General features: G+C 37.5%; 1 protein-coding gene across 1 annotated transcript; it reads right to left on the bottom strand.

Annotated features, from left to right (window-relative positions):
* Positions 1 to 10: 10 nt before the first annotated feature.
* LOC144643074 (charged multivesicular body protein 3-like) lies at positions 11 to 10,766 on the bottom strand. The gene is made up of 7 exons (XM_078502214.1): positions 10,608 to 10,766; positions 7,447 to 7,507; positions 4,900 to 5,079; positions 3,605 to 3,726; positions 2,887 to 2,998; positions 2,519 to 2,559; positions 11 to 1,902 (listed from the first exon to the last, which is right to left on the bottom strand). Exons 1-7 carry the CDS (start codon positions 10,650 to 10,652, stop codon positions 1,810 to 1,812), a joined length of 654 nt encoding a protein of 217 aa, XP_078358340.1. The 5' UTR covers positions 10,653 to 10,766; the 3' UTR covers positions 11 to 1,809.
* Between the last annotated feature and the right edge of the window lie 7 nt (positions 10,767 to 10,773).

The following is a 10,773-nucleotide window of genomic DNA, read 5'->3' as shown; positions in this document are numbered from 1 at the left end:
GTACGATTTCAATAAGTGTCATTTATTTCGCAAAATTGATTTCCAATACTTATGACTTCTTTTCTTGCAATTACTATTTACAAAACCGTTCAAGATAAAGCCCTCTCAATTTCTAGTCTCCAAACGGCAATAAGCAGCATTCCTACTTGTCCTAAACACTACAAGCAAATTCTACGCTACATGTACCACAAGGACTAGTGAAAGAGAGCTTGCTGGTTGGCGTCTGGGCCACTCAAAAGCAATCTATAGGCCGAGGAAACGCTCTTCCATACTGATTGGACTATTTTTCCCGATTGATTTAATAGGATGGTTAGACTCGTATCCTATTGGGTATGCCAATATGTGAGCGAATTTTGTAGCTTTTTCAAATCTACACCAGTCGCTGCAATCTTAGGATTAAACCTTTAATTAAAATGGCACCGGTCCTGCTCAATACACGTGTTTAACACTGCTGGAAGCAACAACATTGAGGTGTGCGCAGTATTTCACGGAAAATCGTTCAATATTTCAACTTCTACTATTATAGTAACTCTCAAATATGCTGCCAAATCGATATAAAGGCGTAACCAACGTCTTCCAAATCAACTTTTCCAAGAGTTGGTCGCACTTAGTTGACTCGCGTAACGTGCAAAATTGCTGGCCTGCGAATACAGCCGCCAAACTAAAACGTCTCATCTTAAACACCGTATTAAAAAAGTTTTTTTAAAAGGCAAAAACATGCTCTTAGCCTACGGCTAAGGGGTGGGAGCTCCAATATTAGCGACCTTCAGATTGGACTGCGAGTACGAGTTTTCAAACCAAATTCGTGTGCCTCCTGTAATCACATATCACACCAATCTCTAACGTTTATTTATGTGTTAGTCAGAAACAGGAAAGAGTTATATATAGCTTGGGGGATAAAATTGTGCCGAAATTCCAAAGTCACTCGTACTCGTAGTCAAATCTGAAGGTCGCTATTAATGGCACTGGGATGCTCGTCGTCTCGCTTGTGGCCCGTGTAAGATACGGGTTTTGGACTCGCTTAGGGTGTTCAGGACAGAACGCCAATAATTTTAGCCGTCAAGGTCTCGTTTACTGGGTTGCACGTGATGAAATAGATAACGCGTTAGAGATCTAGACCAATCAGGCATCAAAATGATATCTTTCATTTGGGGTTAAAAACAAAGGCTCGAGCTTTGCCCAGTTTGGACTCCGGCTAGCAAGGACCCTGTCCATTTCATTTAGGAGTTCCCTCCACCCGGGCCGAGTCTCCTTCGCAGCCGTTGTTTGGCTTGTTACGCCGGTGAATACCGGGCTCAAACATAATTATATACGAGGGTGAAGAGAGGTGACTGTACTCGCAGGCAGGCTTAACTGTTCTTAACTAAACGCATATACATTGTATACATTACGGACAAGGTCGTTACCATTACTATTTCATTCTAAATTTGATAAAAAAAAACTCTTCAGTGTTGCAGTTATGTATTCCCTAGAAAAATACAATGTACGAAAAGATGATGAAAAACAAAAACGAAAAAAACAAAACAAAACAGAAATGACAGGCTGTGTTTAACACGTAATTTACTTAGATCTTAATACACTGCTCTTTACATACCCTGGGTGTCAGGGAGTTTTCTTGCATTACATGTATGTAATTAATAGAGGTGATATGGCAAGAAGACCCTCTGATACCCTTTTCACAATGACCTGAAATGTCGCGAAATGAAATGTTTCTTGGTCCCTCAACTTTATCCCTGGAGTTAAGCATGAGGGGCCGACAGATACTTAAAATTTGCAATATCTTTACAAGGGGTTATTCTGCGTTGCTATTTAACTACGAAGTGCCTCCAGTCTTGCTTTCATGTCTTCCATTTCGCCCTCATCATCAGACGGAACCATGGCTGCCGCACCCTCTTCTTCTCCCTAGAGGAAAAGAAAGCGAAATCAGTAAAGTGTATTTAGCCTGCAGAACAGGCTAAGTGTACTTTTTAACTTCTCTTCATTAAATCTTGAATCATATAGTCAAAGAGTAAATATACAAATAAACAAAGTATAAAAAGAGTAGATTGGCAGACTGCTACAGGGAACGCCTTGATGCCAAGTAGAACAAAGGGTCTCGGTCTGTACCACAACAGCCATCGCTCCACAACTACGTTCGTGGCAGTGGTCACAGTATGTTTATCAGGCTCCTCGAAGTAAAACTCAGAAAAATTTTTTAGGCAACCTCCGAAGTGAATGCGTAGTTTTAATTACTACATCAATAGAGTAACAGTTTTAGAAAGAAAGAGAAACACATATATAATCACACGACATTCAAGAGGAGTTTAAAAATAATTTAGACTTGTGTTAAAAGGGTTATGCAAAAAAAAAAAAAAAAGAGTCAAAGAAGTGTACCCTTGAACAAACTCAATGAAACTCAACTGAGTACTAGCCATACTATATTTTATGAACGTTTTAGGCCATAGATAGGGGTTGGGGGTGGGGTGAGGGCTAGTCTACTACACAACCATTTTTAGGAGCTATTTATTATGGAACTCACCGGCAGCTTGTCTGATACGTGTACAGCTTGTCCGAGAGCACCTACACAAAACAGAAATTTGAGTTAGAAGTCATTACATGACAACTTCATACAAGTTTACGTTGAATTCCTTTAGAATACAGTCATTGTACCTCCACAGCTGAAATGTAATTTACAAAATTAAGGGGTACTACCTGGAAACAAAGACATTCACTGACATGAAAGTAAAACTATAAATAAACTGCATTGAGGCATTGTTAAAATTAATTTTAACAAGAGTGATGTTCTCTCTTCATCCATTGGTCTCTGGGTTGAGCAGAAAGTGTCACCTATGATTTGTTAACAAACTTTGTTCATGGTGATATCTCGTACAAATGTTTTACACATACCTTTTGTGACTTCAAACAGAACTTTGTCAACCTCCTCTTGAGCAGCTTCCTCCAAGTCTTCATCCTCCATTCCTTCAAATGTGTCTTCTAACATTTCTTCTATTATGCCTGCCTGCAAAGTGATGAAGTTAATTGGTTGGTAAGTAGTCACTCTTTATTATGCACTTGGCATTTGAACATATATATTGCATATTTTGAGGTAACATGATTGTGGAAGTCAAACCACAGGAAGCCCACGTTCATGATGAATATCAGGATTTCTAAGAAACTTTTTAAATAGAATGGACAGTGGATAAAAATGATAACATACAGCCATTCTTTCATACTCCCGCAAAATTTATGTTTTAGGTAACCATGACAAAAAAACAAAACAAAACAAAACTGGCAGATATCTGGCTTTAAATACATGGACAATGACTCTGTGGGGGGTTGGGGGAGAGGGGATGGCAGTGGAAACACGGGGTCTGTTTTTCCCACCTCATGTACTTGGTTCCTGCACTTTCCATTGTGGTTCCTCTCTCTTTGTGCTTTATTTTTTGCAAAATATTACACAATGTTGTTACATTTTTCCCTGTTTCTCCCAGTTCCTTTCGCCTTGGCAATCTGTGTTCCTGCCCTCTCTTCTCCTGCCTCGTGTATATTTCCTACACCTTTTTCTCCCAGGTTCCTGCCCCCTGTCCCCCTCTATGACTCTATACTATGGCGTACATGTACATACCTTCATCATTTCTTTGGACAGTTCTTGCATTGTAGCCGTTATTTCTGGTACCTTAACCAACTGTTGCATGTATTTCATCACCTCACTACTCTTTTCTAGTGCACCAGCCATGCGAAGTGTTGCTGTATTGTACAGAATGCGTGAAATAGAAGTTTAGTCCATAGAAAACACAACTGCACACTTGTACATTTTATGTTCATAAAATTACACCTGTGCCTGACATGCAGTTTGTTGAGTTTTACTTTCTGTGTTAACTACAACTCATCTAAGTGATGGGACAGACTTTCAAATTAGATTTGACCAGAGGTCATTTTTCTGGGGATGAGAATAAGATCTACTGTATTCTTCAAAGTTTTCATGTTCTTTATTGATTGTGGTATATTGAAATACAGCATGCTTACATTTAGGTTGTCATACTTATTGACCATTCTACTGTAAATTTGTGTTTAAGCCCTGGCCAAACGGTGATGCAAGTAGACGTAAGTAGTCGCAAGTTAAACTTGTGCACAGACTTGCATTGGCTGGCCAAACAGACTTGCAAGTGCTTGCAAGTTGTCAAAAAAGCCATTTCAATGCTTCTGTGCATCCTGCAATTTTATTTTATTTAGTACTTGCAGTACATGTAAACAGCAAGACTTGCCTTGACTTGGGTTGCGTGGCCAAACGGTAAAAAACTTGCGGTTGACTTGCATGCAAATTTAATCTTGATTAATTTTCTTTTTTTTTTTTTTTTAAAAGGGGGGGGGGGAATTTTTTTTTTTTTTTTCTTTTTCTTTTTTTTTTTTTTTTTTTTTTTTTTTTTTTTTTCCCTTTTTAAAAAATAAATTTTTTTTTTTTTTTTTTTTATTTTTTTTCTTTTGGGAGGCGAGGGGCAAAAAAAAAAAAAAAAAAAAAAAAAAAAAAAAAAAAAAAAAAAAAAAAATGGGGGGTTTAAAAAAAGAAAACTTTTTTTTTTATTTTCTCCCATCTTAAATATAAAACGGCCAACAAAAAAATTTTTTTTAAATTTTACACTCTTTTATCTTTTTTTATATATATATATTGATGGTATTTTAATAAAAAAAAAGGGGAGAATATTTTTCTGAAGGACACCCGCGAAGGTATTGTGTAACCTTAAAGTAAACCCAAATCATTGCAAGTGCATGCAAGTCCTGGCCAAACAGAGATGCAAGCAGATGCAAAACTTGTGTCTACTTGGGTCTCTGTTTGGCCAGGCCTTTATTTTCAGAAAAGGCTGATATTATTTTTTAAAACTACAGTGCTGACAGTAATTTATTGATTCTAAATTGACTCACCCAATTGATTCTTCATGCTCATCTCCACAGAGTTAAGTTGTGCCTTGGATGCATAAATCTTGTTTACAGCTTTTCTTGATCTAACGATTTCTTTGCCCAGAACTAAGCACACATCTTTGTGACCCTTCTTTGCAGCATCTTTGAGAGATCTTGTTGCTTTCTCTTCTTCTCTTTGAATAGCTGTAAATAAATAAATGTGAATGTGACATTATTTATATTATTATATAGTGCTCAATAGAAAATTACAGTGAACTGTCATACTTCTCATTTTATTTATTGTACCTAAAATTTTATCTTTCTTTTTCTATCTCCACACTGCAGGATGCATGTGACATTGCCAATCCTAGCTGTATGCAGGACCCTGTCACAATAGGGGTATAGAATGGTCCCCTAAACAAGCTAGAGTCTTTGCAATTTTTGGCCAAGTCTCAAGTCTCAAAATCTTCGCTTTTAAAAACAAGGTCTCAAAATCTTGTATTCATTTTAATTATTATAAAGGTCAAATCTTAAATTTTGAAAACCTCCATCTTGGGGTCTCACAAATTTGCTTTATTGGTAAACTTTACAAAATTGTTGAAAGCTTTTAGCTTCTTTTTTTATTACGGAGAACACATCAAACAAAGTGTGAGAAAAAAAATAAAAAAAAAAAAAAAAAAAAAAAAAAAAAAAAATATAATAATATTATATTTTTTTTTTTGTTTTTTAAATTTTTTTTTTTTTTTTTTGGTTGGAGGGGAGGGGGAGGGGGGGCCGCGTTTCGTGGGGGGGAGGGGAAGAGAAAGGGGGCGCCGGGGGGGGGGTCCCCACACCCGCGCCCGGAAAAAAAAAAATTACTTTCCCCCCCCCTTAAAACCCCCCAAAAAAAAAAAAAAAAAAAAAAAAAAAAAAAAAAAAAAAAAAAAAAAAAAACAAAAAAAAAAAAAAAAAAAAAAAAGAAAAAAAAGTTTTTTTACACATGCAAATAATCTCAAAACCGTATGCGTACAACTAGCGCGCGCACTGTTCTCTTGTCAGATGAATTACGCATGCGTTAACAAAATGATTTCCGGTTTGCAGAAAAAATCTAAATACTTGGAGGTCTTTAATTTGATTCACTTTTTTTCGACGTTATATTTTTCCGACCTGGGTCGGGAACATAGTTGTAACTAAGTATTCATTTGCTTATTAAATCATTTTTAATAAAAATTTTATGGACAAATCAATATTTTAAATCTCTCTAAAAAAATTATTTTCCATAATGAAATGAAACCCATACTTACCAAGATACAAAAACAAATAAAGATCATGACACCATGAATGATTTTCTGATAACATGCAAAACATCAAAAATTTTAGACTTTTTCTTTATTGGTCACGTGATCATGGGCGTGGCCCGATGACATCATATTTACGTTATGGACTGAGTAAAAGATTCAACCATAACTAAACAAGAAAAATTGCTAAAACTATATAACCGTGAATTTCCCTAGCAACGGGTCCAAATATATACGTCAGTGGGCCCTTAAGTGCTTTGAGTTGTGAAGGTTAGCTATCACAGCACGGAAATTGGGATTTACAACCCTCCAAGTTTTTTTTTTCCTTAGTGGCCATTTGGCCACCGCTGTTTACGTTTGGTGGCCAGTGAAATTTTGTCGCTTTGCTACGCTTTCTCCTCCTTCTCAATTTTCGCCAGGCTGGTGACTTTGGTTCCAATTTAGTCGCCAGCTCCAAAATTTTATCCCATGGCGACTAAATGGTCAACTTGGAGGGTTGATTTACATTAAATTAAAGGTGGTTAAATCTGGTGTAAAGTCGGTTATCCAACTTTACATCATCAATTAAATGTTGTTAAAGGTGGTTAAACCAAGCTTTACACTACCGTGTGTAAATGTGATTTAAAGTTGGTGTAAAGGAGTCTCTTTATCTGCCTTTATACTTGAGAGTAAAGCTGGGATAAAAGGTCAGATTTTAAAAAATGAAAAGTCAGTGTATAGCTGAATAAATTCCACATTTATTCCAGCTTTATTTAAGCTTTACACAACGGTCAAGTTATCTTTTCATGCTGTGTATTAGGCTACAAAGCCTTATGAGTCTCTGGATCACATTTTTTGGCACTTGAGTCTAATGGGCTTGGAAATTGTTTTAATTCTAAAGTCTCGGTCTCAAACTTTAAAGCAAGGCTCTCACTGTCTTGCAAAGTCTTGGATTGACCATTCTATACCCCTTCAAATGAATCTAGAATAAAATAATGGCCTAGCTTGCCACAAGTTTCACTGCAGTTTAGCGGTTAAAGTGCATCCAACCCATGTACAGAACGTCATGGGCTTGGATTTCACTGGGGACTCAGATTGTTTTGTACCACACCCATGACAATAGAAATTACATTTTTGTTATTGAAAATTGTTTTGTTGAACTAAGATTCATTAAATTTTGACATTTAATGTTATATGATCAAATAGCTATTGAAGCATTGTAAATGTTTTCTCATCTGAGGAATCTCGAAATGAATAGCATTATCTGTTAGATCAATGTTTTTAAACAAAAAAAACTTAGTTTAACATTACTAACCTCTTATTTGTCTGTCAAGAGCTCTGTTTTCTTTTCTAAGACCTCTACACCATTCCTGCACCTACAATAATTATGGAAAGTAGTAAAATTCAGATAACCCAGATCTTTGCCTTCACAGGTACTGCAACAGGTAATAAGGATTTGAAAACCTTTCCTTATCAGAAACAGGACACACTAGTTCAATGGTGTACATGTAAAGCATTAGGGCACATGAAAGAATGCACAAGTCATGTACATGTAGCTGTGTGCTTTATTTACTTTTCAAGATGACTGACAAGACTGACATGTCTGCATTTACCGTATTTACTCGAATAAGCGCCGCGGCGCTTATTAAATTTTTCGCGTCTCAAGTGCGGCGCTTATTCGAGGGCGGCGCTTATTCGAGGGCGGCGCTTATTTAAAATTTGGACGTCATAAAGAATCTGATCTTTTACAGTACTGTAATTGAAAATAGCGTCTTTTGATTGTCAGTCTTCGTCTCTTGCTGAAGAATGAAGTAGCGCTAGCTGTCTTGGCAAAGTTCACGGCCTTCACAACATTTACAGAGCTGCGTATTGCAAAAATGTTGGATAGAAGAACTAATGGGCAACCGGGTCGACACTCGTCACGCTTTCCGTTCAAGGTCAATCATTGCCTACGTTTAGTTGTTTTGCTTCGTGAATTGCGGTGTTTTAATCTGCTGTCGTCGTGGATTACAAGATAAATATGGCCGAAACAATACTCGATAGATTTAGAAAAGGTAAGTCGCGGATTCACTAAGGTTTTGATTCTGAATTTGAGCAGTAGATGAGCTTTAATAAGCTTAAGTTTAAGCTTATCTTTCACACAAAGCAGGAAGGCGGAGTTTTACTTGCCAGTTTCACCTTTTTCGTTTAACCTTGACTAAATTCATAGCTTTGATTATTTTCAGTTCTACATTTATTTAACCTAAAACTTTGGGCCTTAATATCTTTTGGGAAATGAGAGCATGCAGTCACTTCATGTTTGTTTTTCGTTCAGAGGTAAGTTATAAAAACTCAGTTTGATTTCACCCGGCAGTGAGTTCCGAATTTTAATTATTCGGTTTTTGGTTTCAAGCAAGTTGTAAAACAAGTCTATGATTCTGCTTTTCCTTTCAGATTGAAGAGAGAGAACCGGTACGATAGTCTGAAAGTTTGGTAAATTGAACACCATGTGCGAATCTGCAAGTTTCGTGTTCGCACGTGAGGCAGCCACACGGACTGGAAATGTGGAAAACATCCGCCAAGTAGACGAATATTCGACCTTGTGAGGAGGATTAAAAAATCAAATTGCCTTTGTCTTGAATGAAAACACATTATAAACTTGTTTAGCTTCTCGGCTAGCTTTCAATCCAGCAAAAACTCCATGTAGTACGGGAGTATGGATCGAAGACTCAATATCATTCTTGTTGAACCAAGCAAACACTGAGCAAATGTTGTTTTCTTTTTTGTTTTGTGACTTTTTTCTCAGTGAAGGCAAGAATTATCTAACTCGCCTAACCTGAAAGTTCAGTGGTTCTTTTATTTTGGTATTACGTAGTTTTTCTTTCTCATTTGTCGCCCTTTAATTTGCGAGCAATTTAAAGTGGGAAAAGTAATAGAAACCGTGAAAACGAATTGCCGCTGTCGACTGTCGAGCGCTAGCGACCTGCAAACTTCAAGCATCATTTTCAATGTTGGTGCAAGCAGGAAACCCCATGGTGCAAAAGTATGAAGCTACAAAAATAATAAACTTTTGAAAGAGACCATACACCGAATGCAAATATGGCGGATCACTCGGTCGGTGCCTGGGACGAGCTGCATGAAAGCAAGGCTAGTCAGGCTTCGGTGTTTTGTTTTGACAATGCTTACATACAGAAGTCTTGCTTATTCATCGATCCGGTATGTTTCTTTTCGCTACTCCTATGAGTTGCTGTGTTTCTGAATGCCAAGAGAAGTGATAGAAATGTTCACTGTTTGCCTCTTAGGGAAAAATTGGACCGATGCAATTCGCTGAGACGAAAGAAAGGAGTACAAAGGAGTTCACGATCATCGCGGGAACTTTTAATAACGTTTGTTCGCTACATTTCAGGTTAGAAGATCTTATAAAATGTGTAAGCGATCACATTTAGCTCCAAGTCGTTCTTATTTGGCTCAATGCTTTCACTAGCTTTAACTGTCGGGGCAGTTGAATTTCATTCACTTGGTTAGTATTTGATCGTGCGATTCCGTGCCAGTGGATCGGACGCGAACAAAGCCGGACATGAACATCTTTTTTTGAGACAGAGGATGTCTTGGAAGTGGAACTTTCCTTTACCTTGGTAAAGGTCCTGGCGATGCAACTCGTGCTGGAACACCACTAGACACCACATAAGCTCGTCATTTAAACGAATTTTCTAAGATCTTCGAACCTAAAATGTAGCGAGCAATCCTCAATACCGGTCAGTAGTTCCCGCGGCGATCGCTCCTTTGTTTCGTTTCAACGAATTGCATTGATCCACTTTTTCCCTTAGAGGCAAACAGTGAACACTTCTATCACTTCTCGTGGCATCGAGAAACACAGTAACTCGTAGTAGCAGCGAAAAGAAACACACCAGATTGATGAATAAGCAGGACTTCCGTACGAATGCATTGTCAAAACACAACACCAAAGCCTGACTAGCCTCGCTTTCATGCAGCTCGTCCCAGGCACCGACCGAGTGATCCGCCATATTTGCATTCGGTGTATTCTTTTTTTCTTTGCTAATTCTTATTTTTTGTGTTTAAACTTCGTACCCAGTCACACATGGGACGACAATCCATAGCTTGTACTATGAATTGAACTATATAGTCAGGCTTATAACCTCTTGAAAGAGTTTGAAATGTATTTAGAAGTTGAGAACCTTTAGGAGTTACTGGAAAGTAGACTTAGTTTACAGTTTGCTTTCACTCCTTTCAGGAGTACTTTCACTTATTCAGAGCTGGCATGGTAAGCAACAGAGATCTGTTTTTCTCTCAGCTTCTCTTTAAAAAACATCAACATGGCGAATGAATACCAATATAGTAAACGAGGAAAAAGGCGACACAACCAAAAGCCTGACGTGTTTAAACTGCAATATTGTCCATGGTAAAATCTTATCATCTGTACATGTACTTCTGACAATACAGTTTATAATCATAAAATACAACGCAAATCAAACAGACCTGTTCCTTTGGTGTCTGCTTCGGCGTTTGTCCAAACAATCCCATCCTGGATTTTAGCAAACTCAATAGAATTATTCAGAAACTGGACTTCAAATCGTGCATTTCCTTGAATCCTTGCTGCATTGGCAACTGCCTGAAATAGCTGTTGTGTATATCGTGACGTCAT

This window comes from Oculina patagonica, chromosome 2 (assembly GCF_052425735.1).
Source record: "Oculina patagonica isolate OP01 chromosome 2, crgOcupat, whole genome shotgun sequence".
NCBI classification, from domain to species: domain Eukaryota; kingdom Metazoa; phylum Cnidaria; class Anthozoa; order Scleractinia; family Oculinidae; genus Oculina; species Oculina patagonica.
The sequence above is the reverse complement of the archived record's forward strand: the minus strand, read 5'-3'. Positions and strand labels throughout refer to the sequence as shown.

Excerpts from the sequence above, each read along its gene's own strand:
- LOC144643074 (XM_078502214.1), bottom strand. The coding sequence starts at position 10,652 with ATGGGATTGTTTGGACAAACGCCGAAGCAGACACCAAAGGAACAG. Across the intron at positions 2,999-3,604 it reads TGTCCAAAGAAATGATGAAG|GCAGGCATAATAGAAGAAAT; the intron begins GTATGTACATGT and ends ATCACTTTGCAG. Across the intron at positions 2,560-2,886 it reads TCTGTTTGAAGTCACAAAAG|GTGCTCTCGGACAAGCTGTA; the intron begins GTATGTGTAAAA and ends TGTTTTGTGTAG.